Source organism: Oryctolagus cuniculus, chromosome 6, assembly GCF_051225735.1.
Source record: "Oryctolagus cuniculus isolate XC-2025 breed Fujian yellow rabbit chromosome 6, ASM5122573v1, whole genome shotgun sequence".
In the NCBI taxonomy this organism is placed as follows: domain Eukaryota; kingdom Metazoa; phylum Chordata; class Mammalia; order Lagomorpha; family Leporidae; genus Oryctolagus; species Oryctolagus cuniculus.
Window position 1 is genome coordinate 38,966,046 of NC_142872.1, and position 19,959 is coordinate 38,986,004.

Consider the following 19,959-nt stretch of genomic DNA (forward strand, 5'->3'; position numbering starts at 1 on the left):
CAGAGAAAAATGGGGGAGCTTAGGTGCCCTCCATGGCCCTCTAATTAAAGCACGTTTGAACACGTGTGAAGCCTGAGTCCTTGTCCCTGAGACTTCCATGGCTTCCTCAGCCCTTCAGTGGGACAGGTCCTGTGCTTGCGTCTTGTCACCCGTATTGTGACCCTCTGGGGAGTGTGTGTCACCCTCGTGTGCAGGCGGGGAGCCCGAGGCTTCGGGAGGCTGTGTCTTTGCCGGGGAATTGAACACCCAGGAAGCGGGGGCACCCATGTTTTCCGACACCCTTCTCTGTTCAGAGGCTTAGATGCAGAGGAGCGGGGGCCTCCGTGTGCAGGGAAGAGGGAAAGGGTGCCCTGGGGAGGCAGACCCCCATGTTGGTGAGGTGCTGTGGCTTGAGAATTGTGACACAGTAAGGAAAAAATGGGATCTCTGCCCCGAGGGCCCCTGGCATCTGAGGGGTGATGGATATTCAGTGTTGACACGACCGGCAGCCTGAAGCCCCCAGATACCTTCAGGGTGGGGGCTGCTGCCGGAGGAACCAACCACATGATGAGACAATTGGGGCTTTCAGATCCCGGGCCCCTCATCCCATCCTGACCCCCAGGAAGGAGCAGGGCGGATGGAGACGCAATTGGTTACACCTACCTCACAGAACTTCCATGGAACCCCAAATCACAGGGCTTGGCAAGCTCCTAGGCCCGTGTGTCAGGAGGGTGGCATCCCAGCCTCACAGGGACACAAGCACCTGCACTCCGGCTCCTTCCCCAAGTCCCCCTCATCCACGTCCTTCATCATCGGCCAGTGATGCTGAGAACATGTTTGCTCCTCTGCCTGAGAGAAGCCTGGGGCCTTCGACCCCAGCCCACCTGCCCTCCCCCTACCCACCATGCTGGAAGCCAGGCCTGCGCCCCACACTGGAGGAAGCTGCTCTGTGACAACCCAGCAGGGAGAGGCCTGGAGGTTCTGACCACAGGAGCCCCTCAGTGGGTCAGCCCGGCTCACCGTCACAGCTTCCCCTGGGGTTTAGATGGTCCAGGTTCATGGGACTTTTCCGTGAAAGGGGACTGCAGGAGACAGGAGCGCCCTGGAGGCACAGGGCGAGCCAGCCCCGAGGAGAGGGACAGGTGGCCACAGGGTGCTGGGAAGGCGTCCGTGCTGGAGGCCAACAGCCCTGGAGACTGAAGCTGGGGCTGGACGTTCAGCGTCAGGGCATGGAGGACACAGCGTTCCCCTCTTCAAATCTCCCAAAAGGTGGAGCACAAAGAGAAAAATCAGAGAGAAAAGATAAGAGAATTAAAAACCAGTCCTGGAGGCCTAACCGGCAACTACCAGAGTTCCAGAAATAGAGAACAGAGAGGAAGCAGGGAAAGAATCCGCCGGGGAAATCATTCAGCCCAGTTCCCAGAACTCGAGGACGGAGATGTCCAGGAAGGACCTGGTGAGCGCCAAGGTCAGGGTGTGAACACGATTTTACAGCCAGGCATGTCACTGAGTAATTTTGGAAAAATAGAGTCTGGAAATGTCCAAAAGGAAACATTAATTAAAGGACTGGGAATCAGAATGACTTTAGACTGTGTGATAGGATCCCTGAAGCCAGAGTTCATGGAGCAACACTTTCCAACTCGTGTGGGAAAATGATTTTCACCCTAGACTCCGTAATGAACCAAATTATCAAATGGGTATGAAAGCATCATTAAGAGGTTTTCAGGGGAGGGCACCTGGGACGCCCACACCGCATGTTGGAATGCCTGAATTCAAGCCCCAGCTCCACTTCCATTCCGGCCTCCTGCTGGTGCACACCCTGGAGGCAGCTGGTCACAGCTCACGTGCTGGAGTCCCTGCCACTCACATGAGAGTTCCCAGTTGAGTTCTGGGCTCCTGGTGAGAACAACTTCCTATAATGTAAAGAAAGGTAAGACCCAGCCTCTCTGACTCCCTCAATCCGAAGTGTCCTTGCCTGTCCTCCATCAAAAAGAACTCAGTGAACTGAGGGAATGGTACTGCTGACCCCAGGGGACTCTAATCGCTGGGCTCAGGAAGTCACCTGCTTCTCCGATAGCTGAAACCTTGATGGTCAGAATGTCCAGAGGGGTTTGCTGAGGGAACTTCCAGGTCCAGGCAAGGAAGTTCCCGGCCTGGGGCAGAATGTAACTGCCACCATCACATAGCCCCCAGACCAACGGGAGCCCACCTGGCCACCATAAATTAAAGAGCACGGCATCACTGACCAATCAAAGGAAGGTTACGAACACCACTGACCACCCAGAAACCTGGACATGAGCTGAACACACACTTCGCAGCCCCACTTTCAATTGAGAAGAACCTTTACCCTGAACTCCTCGGGGAGCCCAGAAATTAAGCAGTAGCTGGCCAGTTCCTTGTTCTGCGCCATGCAGTAAACACCTACTCTCTTCCAGCACACCAAGGTCAGTGATTGGCTTTCTGTGCACCAGGTGAGCAGACCCAGGTTTGGGGGTTCCAGCTAGTTTGGGGGTTGTTTGGCAGCACCGGCTTGGACCTGGCCATGGCAAATATTTGGGGACTATAGTAGCAGATGGGAACTTCCTCTCTCTCTGCCTTTGAAATAAAGTACAATTTTTTTTTTTTTTTTTGACAGGCAGAGTTAGACAGTGAGAGAGACGGAGAGAAAGGTCTTCCTTCCGTTGGTTCACCCCCCAAATGGCTGCTACAGCCAGCGCGCTGCGCCGATCCGAAGCCAGGAGCCAGGTGCTTCCTCCTGGTCTCCCGTGCAGGTGCAGGGCCCAAGCACTTGGGCCATCCTCCACTGCCTTCCCGGGCCACAGCAGAGAGCTGGACTGGAAGAAGAGCAACCGTGACAGAACGGGTGCCCCAACGGGGACTAGAACCCGGGCTACTGGCGCCATAGGCAGAGGATTAACCTGGTAGCCGCGGAACCGGCCCTAGTACAATTTTTTATAAAGGATGTTTCCATCACCCAGTATCACAAGAAAAGTTGCTTCCCTAATGCTCTTCTTCCTGAGAGCTTCAACAGGGTACACGTCATCAAAAAAGGGGTTCACTGAGAAAAACGTAAGACACAGGCTGCAGGAAAGTGAAATGCAACCCGAGAGGGGGAAGCAGGCCTGGACGCCCGCCGGGGGAGAGGCCCGCCTCCGACAGACGCTTCTTCAACAACCTGGACAAACACCCTGAGTGCACCTGCAGGCCGCACAGATGGCTGGTTCGGTGTGGGCTTGACCTACGATCACTTCACAGAAGACCCAGCAAATGAAAAGCCAAGGCCACAGTGTCCTGGGGAAACTGAGGTTTTTGTGGGAAATGAGTCGTCAGGGTCGTGTCCGAGGCGGCGCGGCTCTGCAGAGCACTCACGGCGTCTGCTGGATGCTAATCCACTCTGGGACTGAGCTGCAGGAGGAAGCTGTTCCGATACAGGTGTCCGGGAGGATGAGGAGGGAGAGGCATGTGGAAGGGGAGCGGAGGGAGGGTGCTAGAGAGCAGAAACCAGGCCGCGGCGATACCGGAGGGGCATCCGGAGATGCCGACGGGTGAATCCCAAGACAGGTGGCTGAGAAGTTTGGAAGTGGTGTGAAAAGGAGGGTGAGCACGGCAAGCCTTGTACAAGTATTTGATTCTTTAAACTGTGGGAATTTCATAACTTTGATACAAAGCAAAGCCAAATTTAAAATAAAGAGAAAAATACATCAAAGTCAACAGATTCTCAGGCGACTGTGACAAAGTGGCGGTGCAGAGCCTTTTCCCCTGTTCAGCAACTTTAGGACAAGGTCAACCCCAAGGTCAGCCCGTCCTTGCCCACAGGAGGCTGGAGGCTGAGTCTCAAGTCTGAGCTGCCCAGAGCGGGTGATGACGGCTCCCCCAGCTCTCCTCATGGGAAGAGGGCCCATTTCCCCCGCTGGCACCCAGGGCCCACCGCCCAGTGGAGGAGCCCTATCCCACCCACCCTGCCTGCATAAAGAGGGAGACAGGAAGCAGGGGGCCGGGATGCGGCTCCCTTATGGGAATAGGAGGTGAGGTGGGAGCCAGCTCGCCCATTGTGCTCTCAGAGACAGTCTGACTCAGAGAGGGCCCTGGCTTGACCCAGGGTCACTCAGCAAGGTCCTCAGGCCTGGGACTGAGCCCTGCAGGGTGGTGGGAAAGTTAAGAGAGCTGGAGAGAGGCTGCCTGGAGTCACACAGCCTGCTCCACAGCGGCTGGCTTCAGGATCAGGGAAGGGACGATACAGGTGAGTCTGGGACACCTTTTGTCCTCCCCCCACCAAAGCCAGGAAACGCTCAAAGACACCAAGCTTCGCCAGAAGGACCCGGGGAGGCACCTGGCAGGGAGCTGCGGGGCAACGCCAGCCGCCACGGGAACAGCTTCCTCCTGCAGCCGGGTCCCAGCAGTGAGGAGTGCAAGCTTCTGCGGAAGGAGAAGGCAGCACGGCCGGTTAAGCTGCCACTGTGAGCCCAGCATCCCAACTGGGAGTGCCAGTTCAAGTCTGCTCCAGCTCCCTGCTGACGCACCTGTGAAGGCAGCAGAAGACGGCTTAGGTATTTGGGTCCCCGCCCCCACGCATGAGGGAAACCAGGATGGAGTTCCTGGCTCCTGGCTTTGGCCTGGCCAAGACCTGGCTATCACAGCCATTTGGGGAGTGAACCAGTGGATGGAAGCTCTCTCTCTTATTCTACCTTTCAAAAAATAAATACATTTATTTAAAAAAAAAAAAAGATATAAAGGGTTTCCTTAGAAACTGGGAAATGTTGAATACAAACTGGCTATCAGGTGATATTTGAGAATTGCTATTTTCTTAGGTATGGTAATGGGGTTTTAGTCTAGCAAGAGAATTTTTTTAAATTTATTTATTTATTTGAGAGGCAGAGAGAGAAAGAGAAGGAGCGCCCATCCAGTGGTTCACTCCCCAAATGCCCATAGTGGCTGGAAATGGTCCAGGCCGAAGCCAGGAGCTAGAAACACAACCCCGGCCTCCTGTAGGCAGCAGGGCCCAATTATTCGAGGCATGACGACTGCCTTTCAGGCTCCACATTAGCAGGCAGCTGGAGCAGGAGCCAGAGGGAGACACTGGACCCAGGCACCCCGATATGGGGCATGGACATCTTTTTTTCACCTATTTGTAAGAGGGAGAGAAATCTCTCCCATCTGCTGGTTCACTCCCCAGACGCCTACAACAGCTGAGCCTGGAGCAAGGAACTCAAGGACTGGAGCCGTCTCCAGCTGCCTCCCAGGGTGCACCCCAGCAGGAAGCTGGAACCAGGAGCAGAGGCGGGACTCGAACCCAGGCACTCTGACGGGGACATGGGCATCCCAAATGATGTCTTAACTGCTGCACCAAATGTGCATCCTCAGATGTGTGATTTCAAGCAAGTCACTTAACTCCTCTGTGCCTGCGAACAGAACCCGTCTCGTCACACCGCTGATGTTGAGTGAGTGAAGACGTGCCTGCCTGACACCGAAAAGTGTGCAGTTAGCGTGACACCGCTCACAGATCTGCTGCTTTCTGCAAATGTGTTACATCGGCCCTGGGACCCTGAGGGGATGCTGCATTCGGAGCTGCTCACTGCCCTCAGGCCCGCCCCTCTGGGGGCCTTCTGGGAGTCCGGTCCTGCAGGGTCGCCTCTGAGCTAGTGTAGGTGACCACCTGAGATGCCTGCCCTCCCTTAGGCTGACTCTCCAGGCCCCAGAGGAGTGGGTTCCTGCCAGCTCACTCAGGGCGAGCTGGCAGGTGGAGCCTCCTGGGCCTTGCCACTCCCTGTGCCCCTGCTTGGTCCCTGAGTCCCTGAGGAGCCACCCTGAGTGGCAGGTGGGCAGTGCACACCCAGCTTCATCCATTGAACAAGGAGCTGGAAAGGGGGCTCTTGGTGGGGGCGGGGGAGCTGGTGTGGACTCCACTCCTGTATCCGCTACACCTGCCCCAGGTAAGTGCCCGTCACTCTCTCTCACTCATGCCCTCAGCAATGCAGTGGGCGTCTGTTGTATTCCAGGTCCTGCTGTGGGGCTCGGGATACAGGAATGAACAAGGCACAGAAGCAAGCCTGTCCTTAGGGAGTTCACAGCCCGTGGCAGGAGACGGGCATCTTGTTGCCTGGGCGAGCGTAGGGAGTGCTGTGGGAAAGGCAAGCCATTGGTGGAGGAGCAGGGGTGCAGCTTGCAGGACTCGTGGCGGCGGGGGGTCCTCACTGACCAGGTGAGAGGTGAGCACAGGCGGCAGGGAAGGAGAGTGATTGGCCCAACTGTGGCTGGGCAGCCCGTGGGACAGGCTCCTCCCTGTGATTCACTCATTCAGCAAGGATTCACTTTTTTTTTTTTTTTTTTTTAATGTTTGCCTATTCATTTACTTATCTGAAAGGCATAGTGACAGAGAGGGGAAATACTGAGAGAGATCTTCCAGCCACTGGTTCATTCCCCAAATACTCAAAACAGCCAGGCTGAAACCAGGAGCTGGGAACTCCATCTGGGTCTCCCATGTAGGTGGCAGCAACTTGAGCACTTGGGCCATTACACTGCAGGGAGCTGGAATCAGAAGCACATCCAGGACCCAAATCCAGGTGCTTTGATATTGGATGTGGTGTCCTAAGCGGTCGCTTAACCCGCTGTCCCACAGCAAGTATTAAACGGTGCCAGGCACTGATCTGGACCAGGAGCTAGGGCACACAGGCACACGGCTGAGCCTAGGTCTATCCAGGACCCGGCTGTTAGCTGGAGACCAGGCCACCAAGGGCCATGTGGCTGGTGCGGGCAAGCACGAGGCCATGAGGGAGGCCCATGAGGCCGTGGTGAGCAGTCAGGCCACAGAGGCACGGCTGCTGGGGCTGTCTCAGGCAGCGCGGAGGAAATCAGGGGGACAAATGTACCCAACTCCCTCATCCATGGAGAGGGGAGGGACGAGACCCTGCTGAGCCATCACGTTTCAGTGACAAAATGAAGATACTGGCATTCATGAAACAGGAAGTGTTTGTCACATATGAGGAACAGAAAGCCGCAGTGCATCTGAGCACTGAGCGAGGGGAGAGGGGAGGGGGTTTGGGATGTTGCTGAGACAAACCAGGGCCACAGCACTCGGAGATCCCCCCTGCACCCTGACGCCAGCAGAGGCTGGGGCTCAGCCCTCACTGGGGCTCTCCAAGTGCCTCTGTGTTCCGGCTCCTGGTCCAGACAAGTCATATCTTGGGGACTGCTCCAGGGACAACACACATGGAGCAGAGGGCACTGGGCAGGCGTGCCGGGCTGGCCCACGAGTGACACACAGATCTTAGGGTGTCAGAAATGGGGCCAGGAGCCTGGTTAGGAGGTGAAGTTGTTTAGAGATGGTGGTGACTTGGGGCACCAGTGGGAACTGTGAGAAGGGGAAGGATTTGATCATTGCTTCCCATGTGGGAATGCCAGGGCTTGCTGGGAAGGACGGGGCAGCAGAGACCGCATTCCCCACTTTCTACAGCAGCTGCCCCTCCACAGGGCAGGGCAAACCAGTCCCCCGCCACCTCCCCTTGTCCTGGTCCCCAGGACTCAGCCCACTCCACCTCCTAGCCTGGCTGCTCTCTCCCTACCTGCGCCCCCCCTTCCCACCCATGGGTTATGGGGAAGGGGAACTTCTCAGTCCCACCAAGGCCCCCCCACTCTGGACTCTCATGGCTCCTGGGGGCCTCCTGTTCTTTAGAAAGATTTCTTTCATTATTTATTTGAAAGGGTCACACACAGAGAGAGACCTTCCATTCACTGGTTCACTTCCCAGATAGCCACCATGGCCAGGCCCAAACCAGGAACTTCATTGAAGTCTCCCATGTTGTGGGGTGGGAGCCTTCCCAGGTGCATTAGCGGGGAGCTGGATTGGAAGTGGCTTCACCCTCTGTGCTACAGCACCAGCCCCGTGGATTCTCCTTTTTTTCTTTTCACAGCAGCACTGGAGTCTCAAGGGGATTAGAGCTGCTGCACAAGCACTAGCTAAGTCCTAGGAAGCAGCAAACTCGGGATTTGAACCCCAGCCTGAGCTGTCCACAGAGCCCATTTTCTTAACCGCCTGCCCTGCTGCCTCCCACAGCTGCCTTACACACTTGACCAGGCTGAGCAGAGGCCAGGCCTCCTGCAGCCCCTCCTCCCAGGGGGATGGATTAGAAAACAGAGGGGAGGGGCTGGCGCTGCGGTGCCTGTGACACCAGCATCCCATGAGTGCTGGTTCCAGTCCCAGCTGCTCCACTTCTGATTGCGCTTCCTGCCGACATGCATGGGAAAGCAACGGAAGATGGCCCAAGTGTTCGGGTCCTGGACACCCAGGTGAGAGACCCAGATGGAATTCCTGCCTCCTGGCTATGGCCTAGCCCAGACCTGGTAGTTGCAGCCGTTGGGGGAATGAATCGGCAGATGGAAGATCTCTCTCTCGCCCCCTATCTCTCTCTCTCTCTCTCTCTCTCTCTGCCTTTCAAATAAATAAATAAATCTTAAAAACAAAAACAAAAACAAAAACAAAAAAAACAAAAACCAGATAGGATTTCTCCCATGGTATGCGCTGGTCCATAGTGACCATTTCTACCTGGATTACTCTCCAGGAAAGCTTGGTACCAGTCTACCAGACTTCTGTGCTGCCCAGGAATGATGCCTTTTGGACCTCTCCTCACATCCCTGATGTCTGCTTGCATGCTTCTAGAGACAGTAAGCTCACTACCTCCATGAACAACACATTCTGGGCAGTTTGCAGCACGGACTCTGATGCACTTTACTCTGGTTGATTTTTAACTTGGGCCTCAGCTTTCTCATCTGTGAAATGGTAATAGTAGTAGTAACTGCCCCCTAGTGTGACTATGAGAATTAAACAAGATGCTACCTTTGAGTTTCTCTGTGAGTGTTTAGCTATGCTGGCCAGCATGGAAGCCACTAGACACACATGCTATTTGGGCCTTCGAATGTTGCTAGTCCCCATCAAGAGGTGCTATAAGTGGAAATGCACCATGGATTCCACATTTAGCACACACACACCAAAGTAAAACACTTTCATAGTTAATTTTTAACATTTATTTGAAAGGCAGAGAGACAAAAGATTTCCCATCTGCTGCTTCACTCCCCAGATTTCTACAGCAGCCAAGGCTTGGCCAGGCTAAAGCCAGGAGTCCAGATCTCAGCCCAGGTCTCCCACACAGGTGGCAGGGACCCAACTACTCAGGCCTTTACCTGCTGCTTCCCAAGGTGTACAGCAGCAGGAAGCTGGATCAGAAGCAGAGGCAGGACCCAATCCCAGGCAGCCCAGGCCCTTTCAGTATGGAATAGGAGCATCCCAAGCGGTGGCTTCATCCACTGCACCACAACATCTGCCCTGATACTAACCTTTATGTTGATCATACGTTGAAGTGAAAATATTTTGGGGGCCAGCCTTGTGGCACAAGAGGTTAAGCTGCTGATTGTGATGTCTGCAGTAAGTCCTAACTGCTCTGCTTCTGATCCAGCTCCTGCTAATGTGTCTAGAAATACAGCAGAGGATGGGCCAAGTACGTGGGCCCCTGCCACCCACGTGGGAGACTTGGATGCAGTTCCAGGCTCCTGGTTTGGGCCTGGCCCAGCCCTGACTGTTGTGGACATTTAGGGAGTGAACCAGCAAATGGAAGATCTAACTGTCCATATCTCTGTCACTTTACCTTTAAAATAAATAATTTTTTAAAAATATTTTTGATATATTGGGTTAAATTATTAAAATTAATATCACTTTTTTGTACTTTATATAGCTACTAGAAAGTAAAAATTACACATGTGACTCATTTTCTTTGGCTGCACTTATTTCTCTGGGTGCTAATTCTAGTGGGATTGCTGTTGTTTTTTAGTAGGGGAGAAGACAGAGTTGAATTCTCCTGGCTGGATCTGGTTCTCACATACAGCATCTGAGCTGCAAGGGCTCTTGGGAAGTCACAGAGTTCCAAATCCTTCTTGTAATGATGAGAAAACTGATCTCATAAGGAATGGGATATGCTAAGGGCCACAGAACTAGGGGTAACAGACCCCAGATGGGAAGGCGGGCACCCACGCAGCAAACCCTTCCCATCAGAACAACGCTGCCACCTGGTGGTCAGCATGTGACTGTGCAAGCTCCACAGCTTCTGCGCTCCCTTTAACCCCCGGACTCTGCCCAGCCCTCAGCAGAGGCCCCAGGACAGAGTGTTCTACTCCACAGAGCCTCACCTGCACACAATCGGTGCCTACAGACAGGTGTAGATCTGCATGCGGGTTTGCTCTTTCTAGCTGAATGTCCGGGATAAGACCTTGTTTCCCTACATGTGCAGTGTGGGTAGGGGCAGAAATGGCAGTACTCACTGCAGTGACTGAGGCCAAGTCCTATCTGGAGGCACCAGGTACTTAGAGAGCCCCAGGTGCTGGGATGCGGCCATGGCTCCAGTCCAGCAGCTCTGGACCATCAGCATCAGTGCTACTTGCAACTTGGGAGCAATGCAAGCCTGCAGGCCTCCACCCCAGATCTTCTGAACCAGAAACTGTGCAGGGCCCAGCAACGTGAACCTGATGCACACGCATCCCTGAGGTCCGTGGGGCTTGGAGACACGGACACACATAGCCAGGGGACAGGGGTGCCAACTGATCCGCGGTGGTCATGGAAGGCCTGAGATCCAGTGGAGACCCAAAGTGAGTACCTAAGGCAGAGGGGCTTGCCTTACGGGCAAGACACTCCCTGTGAACAGGCACCTCACCAGCCGCTGGGAGACACACTTAGCCGTGTGCAGACCGGCAACTGCAGTTGTTATTCTGGTCACTCACATATCCAGCTGAACACTGAGACTGCAGGACCTGGGGGTGTGGCCTGGCGGGTTAAGACACTGCTTGGAAGACAGGCATCCCGTAACAGAGCAGTCAGCTTCCCATCCAGCTGCCCGCTCATGCGCCTGGGAAAGCAGCAGATGGCCCAAGTGCTTGGGACCCTGCTACCCACATGGGTGACCTGGATGGAGTTCCTGGCTCCTGGCTTTGGTTTGGCCTGGTTCCAACAGTTACAGCCATTTGACAGAAGATCTGTCACTCTAACTCTTCAATCAGTGAAAATGTCAGCTATTTAAAAAATATTTTTAAATATACAGACTCCTGCCACACTGAGTGATCCTGACATAATTTGCCTGTGGAGGTCTGGCCTACCCTTGTGCTCCTCCCTCTACACAGCTCTTGGAAAAACCTTCATCGTGTGCCCCTCGGTGACTGCTGCCCAGCCAAGCTCTACCACGCAGCAAGACTGGTGCCTCTTTCCCAAGAGAACCTCACCTACCTGACATGCCTTAGGCCACCTTGGGGGGCCGAATGGGCCCCTGCAGCCACGGCGCGGGGAAGCTTTCCTGCTCCTGCATCAGGAATTCACAGCGGCCTTGGCAGCCCCCCTCCCTCTCTGGGATGTCTGTCACCCACCCTCTTCACAGGCGAACGGAGCTAACGGGAAGCCAGAAGAGCCAGCAGGCGAGCGCTCTGCTCAGGCAGAGGGGAGGAAGCCACCCAGGAATGCACTGCACTGCGGGCCTCTGCCATTTCCTCACACTCACCTTGCAGCTCAGCCCTTCTTCCTTCAGCGGCTCCGATGTGCACTTAAACCATCCACGACTTCATGTCAACCACCACAGATGCTTCCCCGTCTGAGAACTGTCTTTGGTCCAAGTATGTCTGCTTATTATTGCTGGGTTCTGCCTGTTTTTGTTCCACTGTTTCTTTAAGCATTTCACATGCAGTTATGCCGTATTCTGATCTGATCTGGAGCCTTGGGGCACACTGGACCTGATGACTGTCTCTGCTCTCACTGGGGAGGCTTGTGTGTGTGCCATGTGAGCGTGTGTATGGGCGTGCCCCATGAGGGGTACCTCCTCTGTGGGATACCCGAAGGCCTCAATTATTTACGATTTTCTCCAGAGGATCTGCTTTTGCTTCTGCCGAGAACTCAGGGACAGTCCTACCTGGGTCCGCAATAGCCCACAAATCTGCAAACATCTGACTGACTGTGTCAAGTTTAGCTCCCTCACCCTGGGGTAGGAGATGGGGTCGGGAGTCTAGGCTCAGCTGCTGGCCACTGACCCCCGAGTTCCTTCTCAGGGCCGCCCTCTTTCTTGGCCTGCAGCTTACTTACCTCCTCTTTGTTTTCTATCTCCTTTCTTCAAAGCCCATGGAGATTTCTTTACTTGTTTGGAGCCCTGGAATGCGTGTTTGAATTTATCCAGGACCTAGAAAGGCCCTTCAAACTGTCTAGCTGGACAGACTGCAGACGTGGAAGCCCTTTCATCCAACAGTGCATCAGTCTTTTTTTTTTTTAAGGGAAAGGGTTTATTGGGGGAAACCCAGCAGACTGGAGGGAAGGGGCGAAGAGGGAAAAGGACAGTAAGAGAGTAAGAGAGAGGAGAGAGGGGAGTGAGAGAGAAGAAGCTAGAGAGGGCCACGTGTTCAGCAACAGGTCCTTTTAAAACTTTGCCGGATGGCTGGTGCCACGGCTCACTAGGCTAATCCTCTGCCTGCGGCACCGGTACCCCGGGTTTTAGTCCTGGTTGCTCCTCTTCCAGTCCAGCTCTCTGCTGTGGCCCAGGAAGGCAGTGGAAGATGGCCAGGGTCCTTGGGCCCTGCACCCCATAGGAGACCAGGAGGAAGCGCCTGGCTCCTGGCTTTGGATCAGCGCAGCACTGGCTGTAACGGCCATTTGGGGGGTGACACAACTGAAGGAAGACCTCTCTCTCTCACTGTCTAACTCTGCCTGTCAAAAAAAACAAAAACAAAACAAAACAAAACAAAACAAACAAAACAAAAAAAACTTTGCCAGAGGGCAGCAGGAGCAGGGAATCCCATTAGGATGGGGGTGGAACTTGACACCGGTGGTTGGGCCATGTGGCCACCTGGCTTTCAGCATTGGAGACTAGGGCCTAGGATGCAAATCAGGGTGTAGATTGCGCCATAGATAAAACGGTGCATCAGTCTTCATTGAGCCCCCACTTTGCAGCCTGGGTGGGTACTGGGCAATAGGCCCTGAACAAGACATAGTGCTCCCCAGAGCGTACAGTCAGTGGGGGAGACAGGTCCTCTCAAGAGAGGGTGCCCAATGGCGCCACGCAGGAATGGAGGTGCCACAGGAATTCTGTGGAGGGGGACCCTGAGGAGCACCCAGGAAGACAACTGTGCGACAGTACTGAACTCATCCGAACACAGGAGCAGAGGACAGCGAGGCTGGGTGGGGGACAGCAGATGCTAAGTGAGCCAAGCTGGGAGTGACGGAAGCACAGGCAGGTGGAAGGTGACAGGTATGCAGGGCAGACTCTGAAGGTGGGGCCGTGACTACACAGCAGGGGAGTGACACAACTGGCATTACACCACACAGTTGCAGTGTGGTAGAGGGACACACAGGGTCAGAGGAAAAGACAGGAGACCTATCTGGAAGCAGACTGTGGCAGGAACTCGGCTGAGAGGCAATTGGGAAAGGCACGGTGCAGAGAAGTGGGGACCATCTCTAGGGGCCTAGTTGGGGTAGTGGTTCCAGCCACCAGTTTCAGATGCACCTGCCGAGGCCGGGCTCTCAGTCTCTGAGTCCTGCCCTGCTCACCTTGGCAGTCTGAAGGCTGCGTGTTCCAAGCTCAGCGGCACAAGCTGGCTCTCCTCAGGGTGGGTGGGGGGGATCTGAAAGGAACTGCTTTCAAAAACCTGGTCCATGGCGGTCCTGGTTACCAGGCAACAGCAAGACAAGATTCAAAGTCCCAGCTGTCCTCTAGGCTGCTCGGCACAGAACTGGGCAGGCATCGGGACAGCAGTGGCTTCTCAGTGCCAGGTGCTGGGCTAAACACCTCCACTGGTGAAGCCCCAGGAGGCAGCCGGCATCACAGGAGTGTGCGCTCCACAGCGGAGGCCTGTGCCCGAGGCGGCAGCGCAAGCTGTGGAACTCGAATTCTCATCCCCCTCAAAGGGCTGAGTACAACGTCCTGCCTTTGGATCCAGGTGAGAACAGCCCTCTTTTTTTCACCTGAATAATTTGGCTGCAAAGTAACTCTGGACTTAACAAAAAGCTGCACACATTGTATCCCTTGCCCAATCTCCTGTAAACTACTTTAAGTTGTCATATCAGCAGACTTAGTACATCTTCTTCACTTCCTTTGGTTCTTATAACTTTCTTTAAAAAAAATATTTGAAAGGCAGAGTTACAGAGAGGGAGAGACAGATCCTCCATTCTTCCAAACAGCCGCCAACAGCTATGACTAGGTCAGGTCAAAGCCAGGAGCCTCCTCCACGTCTCTCACTTGGGCCATCGTCGTCTACTGCTTTCCCGAGTGCTTTAGCAGGGAGCTGGACTGAAGTGGGGTACCTGGGACTAGAACTAGAGCCCACATCAGTTGCTGGCATCGCAGGCTGTGGCTTAACCCATTAAGCGACCCCACCCCCCTTTTTACATCCTGGCTTCTGACAATTTAGGGAGTACTGGCATTTTGTGCTGTCCTCACAGGGGGCTGAAGGTGTGCCATGTGTAGGAAGCTCACCAGAGGTGGGGCGCTCCTGTTAGCAACCAGCCAAGGGCACACAATCTTCGCTTGGTTAAGCCAGTGTGTACCAAGTTTCCCTACAGTAAGAAACTGTCCACTTTTCCTCTCCATGTTCTACTTTTTGGAAAGCGAGTCACTGTGCCCAGGCCACATTCCTAGTTACAATTTGTGACGTTCCTTCCTAAGCATTACCTGCACCTTCTTCCTAGCTTATTAACAACCATTTTATCAGGATGGACTCACATTTCAACTCTGAAATAATTAGACCCTTCTCTTCGAAGAAGAAACAAATGTCCATCTGTCCAATATCACAGAACTGGTGGCAGCCACGGCTGGACACTTCTCCTCCCAGGGGAGAGCTACGGTGCGGCCCTGTATATCCAAACAATGGCAAGTCATCAACATTCAGGGAAGGCAGCAGTGGCCCCTAAATGAACCAAACACAGGACCACAGAGCAGTGGATTCCGTTCACTTAGAATGTCCAGAACAGTGGAGTACTACCGGGGCCTGGGGTGGCTGCCCCACTGAACTGCCCAGTGACTGCCCACGCAGTGTGTGCCCTGTGCAGGCCTGGAGGCAGCTATCTGTTCATTTTGTTGGCCATATGAATTAGCTAACAGCAGCACCCTCTTCAGTTTTTAAGCAGTACCTGGAGCACAGGCTTTATCACAGCACCCCTCTGGGCTCAGGCCCTTCCCATGCGCTCACACCATCAGAGCTGCCCTCCTGGCATCCCTCTGCCTTAGAACTTTAGCTCCTAGCCTCAGCGCCTTCTCCTCCCCACCTCCTAACCACAGCAGTCACAGGGCACCATGGCAATCCTCTGCAGGAACACTCAGTACCATCTGGTGCCGAGTCCTTGGAGTTGGCTCCAAGCTTCCGGAAGGCAAGAACTTTATTTTTTATTGCAATGAAAATAGGACTTGGTGTGTATTTGTGGGGCGACTGAATCTTTAGGTACTTTATGTACTGACGGGGAACAAGCGCCAAGATCTGCCAAGAGAAAAAGCAAACGCAGCAGGGCAAGCTACAATTGTGCACAGAAGGTGTGGGGGGAGCACAGCCACCCACACGTGTGTATATTTGGCACCGGTCTGGAAGGCTCCTCTTCTGCTCGGGCCACACTTCATCAACAGCTCCCACTCTGCTCGGGCTCTTTAAGAATCAGCCCGTTTTTAGAACCAACATCACCTCTTTCAAAACAAGGTCTCCAAGGCCTCGGTCCGGCCCGGATGACTGAGGTGAGGTAATGCCTCGGCAGCGCCAGCACCTCCTCAGGCAGCCAGTTCACAGGACCAGGCTGCCTCCGTCCTCATCAGGGGCTGCCACAGTCCCTCTTCCCCGCGCTCTAAAGCAATGCACTGACTGCTGCTTTACAGGCACCTGGGGCCCGGTCAAACCCAGACAGGAGGAAGCCATCAAAAACCCCTGGGTGGCTGCCACATGAAGAACACAGACTACAGGACGGCTGACACAATGGCAATTTATTAACAGAAAACAATCTGGGGAGTCCTGTTCACAGGCGGCGACCACGGCGACCCCCCTTCCTGCGGGTGCTGTCGGAGGGGATGGGGGTGACATCCTCTGTGGGAACGAAAAGAAGCCATCAGTGCCTGGAGCTAGAGGGGGATGAGCCCAGGCCTCTCCAGGCCAGTGGGCTGCACAAACAGCATTGAATCCTGCCCTCTTTGGTACAAGAACCCCAGTCCAGCACAGATGAAGGGGAAGCGGCCTCATGTGTGACTCCCTCCATTTTCTGATTTGTCCCCACATGCTTTCTAGAAGGTGAAACAGGCCCTGAGACGGTGTGTAGGGTCAGAAGACCCATCCAGGTCTCTGCCCTCCAGCCCGCTCACTCTCCTGAAGACAGACCTTAAAAGCAGATAAGGAGCTTGGAAGTCAGGACTTTAGGATGAGGGGTCAGTACACACTGCTGCCACCTACAGACAGGGATGGGAGCTACATGGGGCCAGGCGACCACAGACGGAGGGTGTCAGTGGCAGCTACTACCTGTCCCCTGCCACTTCCAGCCGCCACAGCTAGCACGCCGCATTAGTCGCAGGCAGAGACCAGGGATACAGAAGTCCCGCGATGCAAGATACGGCCACTCAAATGGCAACAGCAACGCCCGGGACACGCTGGGAAGGATTCCTTTCCCCTTCCAAGCTTGGCACCAAAGTGTGTGGCAGACTCGGAATGAAATGAGCTGTCCCAAAGCAGAAGCGCAGGGCAGAGCCCGGGAGAGACCAATCTCACTGCTTACAGTCAGCAGACCAGGCCCTGCACCCACCAGGTACATCACATGCTTTTGGGGGTCAAAGTTTCAAAACAAATCCAAGCATTAACTAAAGCAGGGCACTTACCAATTCGCCCGATTTTCATACCCGAGCGGGCAAGGGCTCTGAGAGCCGACTGGGCCCCAGGTCCAGGGGTCTTTGTCCTAGGAAATGAAGGTTTAAGTTTAAAAATCTTGGTCAAGTCATGGGGCGTTCTCTTGCCTAAGATTCCACAAATGTCTGGGTCAGGGATCCACGGTCAATAGTGGGCCACTAACAGTTTCTGTTGCACACTTCACACCACCCTCTCCCTCACTCATGACCAAGTTTGGTATCACCAAGACCTTTCCCCTGCAGTATTCTTGCTGGAAGTCTCCCATTTCCTGGTTTATCATTTAGGCTTAAGGTCTATGTCATCACCAAAATTTGCCACAATTGGAAAACCACACACCTGTTCTGTGGTGTTTAAAACTGGGTCCCCCCACCTGCCTAGGTGCCACACACAGGGCAGTGAGTACTTGGTATGCAGCATGTACCTATAAACACAGGAGGTGCTTGGGGGTAGGAGAGTGTGCTAATAAAACACTTGCGCTGATGGTCCCAACTGAAAAGACCAAGGCCCACACCGCCCCTCTGGATGCCCTGGTGCTGAAGCCTGGCCCCAGCCCCGTGACCTACCTATTTCCTCCTGTGGCCCGGAGCTTGATGTGGAGGGCGGTGATGCCCAGCTCCTTGCACCTCTGAGCTACATCCTGGGCGGCCAACATGGCAGCGTATGGCGAGGACTCATCTCGGTCGGCCTTCACCTTCATGCCGCCGGTCACTCGGCAGATAGTTTCCCTGCACACAAAGGCACAGTTACTTCTTCTCATGCAAGAACTCACCGAGTGCTTACGCTGTCCTAACAAGCAAAGAGCACCACAGCTCAGGTGGGCAGAGGATGACAGCCAACGCGAGCACAAATCCCGACCCGGACAAGACTGTGCAAGGCTCTGCTTTCATGGGTCTCACAGCCTAGCAGGGCTGGAAGACTCAAGACAGCTCAATTGTTATTAACACCATACTTTTATTTATTTATTTCTGCACTTAACCATCAAAATTACCCCACGAATTAGCCACCAGTATTTGCTTTATGAATGAGAAAATGAAATCAGTGTGAGTGATAAGTCACAAAACCTTGTTAATGGCCATGTGAACCTGTACCCAGGGCAGGCTTCCAGTATTCAAGGACAACTTGAAAAAATGAGAAAGTTCCAAGAAACTGGGGGCCTAGCACCCTTCCTCCCGTAACTCCAGCCGGTACTCACTTGCCAGAAAGATCAGTGACGTGGACGAAGGTGTCATTGAAGGACGCGAAGATGTGGCAGACACCGAAGACATTCTCCCCCTCAGCCACCTGCGGCCCAAGGCTGATGACCTGTTCCTCCTTCTTTTCCTTCCCCTTGCGAGGTGCCATTGCTGAACAGGAAGACAACTTCAGGATTAGTAAGACAAAAGCTGCCAGAAACCCCTTTCCCAAGGAAACTCCAAGTTTGCTCCTGGGTCTCCCATCTCCCCTCCACCCAAGGCTGGGCTCTACTCTCATCTCTGCCTCACTAAACCCCAATTCTCCCTGTACTTAGGGGATGTCAACTGATGGCTAAAAAGCCAAGCACAGCAGGCAAGGGCCTCCGAAATATACACAGCACAAGCACTTACTGGTCACTGCACAACTCCAGTCTGAACAACCACTCTGCAAGCCTACACCTCTCTCTGGGCCTCAGTTTCCCACAAAGAAGCTGAGGAACGTCTGGTGATTTGCTCAGGGCGAAACAGCTAGTCTGGTGCGAAGCACAGAGCAGAACCTGCTCAGGAGGGCTCTGGGTCTCCTGATCCCTGGATACTATTCAAAGGTCAGGCTCCATCAGTCTGCATTATGAGACTGGGGGGACACATACACACACAACCCCTGTTGTGAGTCAAAGCCTCAAAGATCACAAAACACAGGGAGGCCAAGGGCACTGCCTGTCCTTGCACTGAGGGAGGCTGTCTTGAAGGCTTCCTGAGAAAGCCCACTGCCCAAATCCTGCACCAGCTCCTCAGTGCAGCACCGGAGGGCCCCTCATGGGCACAGCCCTCAAGCCTCATCTCCTACGCCTCCCCTGCTCCTCCAAAAACGAACCTAAAAGCTCCTCTTGGGGAACTTATCTCGACACCCTCCCACAACCAAAGTTTAGGGCCAAATCCTTACAATTTTCACTAGCACCAAAAAGGCAAAGAAACACGTCTGTTAGGAAGGCTATTGAAAAAGATCCATTCCAGAAACTCAATACTGAGACCAAGTGCAGAGCTCAGGTGGACAACGTTAGCGGCTTCCACCCACAGACCAGAAATTGCTAGCACCACCCGAGTACGGCGAAGGTGCCACAAGGGTCCACTTGGAGAAGCCTACAGGGCCGAGGAGCTTTCATGAAGGATGCGTGAACCACAGCCATGGGACTAACTACCGGCTGATGCCAACCGGCATTTCTCTGACCTCAACGTCGCCCTGCACTGGAGACCAGAACGAGCCTCTCGAGTTATTAACGCGTGGCGGGGGACGTGCAGTCCCTACCTTCAGTTTCCGCCTCCCAGAGACTCGCCCTGAGTGCCTACAACACGCAACGTGCCTGACTCGGCGACAATTCACCCCGATGCGGAAGGCGTGCGTGACCCCGTGCCGGCGTCCCCACGGAATTCATTCCCAAGGGTCCACGACAAGATCGCTGCTACCGTGATTCCCATTCACCAGGTAAGGAGACAGACTCGAGGAGAGGCGCGGGCATGGGGTACCCGGGACGAAACTGAGTCCAGACCAGAGCTTCCAAAATCCGCAGGGGCCCAGCTCCCCTCACCACGCTGTGAGGATGCTCAAACGTGGGTAAGGCAGAGGCACCGGACCCAGACATAAAGGGCTGGATCCACACGCACCCCCTAACCCCATAAGCTCCTCCCTGAAATCAGCCGGCCGCCTTCCGACACACGGCGCAAAATCGATCCCGGCCGGGGCGGGCTCCGGGCCGGCCGCTAGCGCGTCTGTCCCCCGCCATCGGGCCCGGTCCCCGCAAATACACCCCAACCCAGCGCCTCTAACCCCGCCGAGCCTACCAGCCGCAGGATGGAGCTCGATTGTCCAGGCCGGGAACTCTTACCCGCGCGTCTTCGCCGGACTCCGCTACCGGAAAGAGAAGGAAGGAGC

At 54.5% G+C, this 19,959-nt stretch overlaps 1 protein-coding gene across 2 annotated transcripts; it reads right to left on the reverse strand.

Moving 5' to 3' along the window:
• Positions 1-15,932: 15,932 nt before the first annotated feature.
• RPS14 (ribosomal protein S14) lies at positions 15,933-19,948 on the reverse strand. 2 transcript variants are annotated; one of them, XM_002710308.5, is made up of 5 exons: positions 19,913-19,948; positions 18,050-18,200; positions 17,421-17,582; positions 16,830-16,906; positions 15,933-16,050 (listed from the first exon to the last, which is right to left on the reverse strand). In XM_002710308.5, the coding sequence occupies exons 2-5, from the start codon at positions 18,196-18,198 to the stop codon at positions 15,983-15,985; spliced, it is 456 nt and encodes a 151-aa protein (XP_002710354.1). In that variant the 5' UTR covers positions 18,199-18,200; positions 19,913-19,948; the 3' UTR covers positions 15,933-15,982. The 2 variants fall into 2 exon arrangements, with proteins under 2 accessions (XP_002710354.1, XP_002710355.1); XM_002710309.6 differs by having other exon boundaries at positions 19,869-19,948.
• Positions 19,949-19,959: the final 11 nt, after the last annotated feature.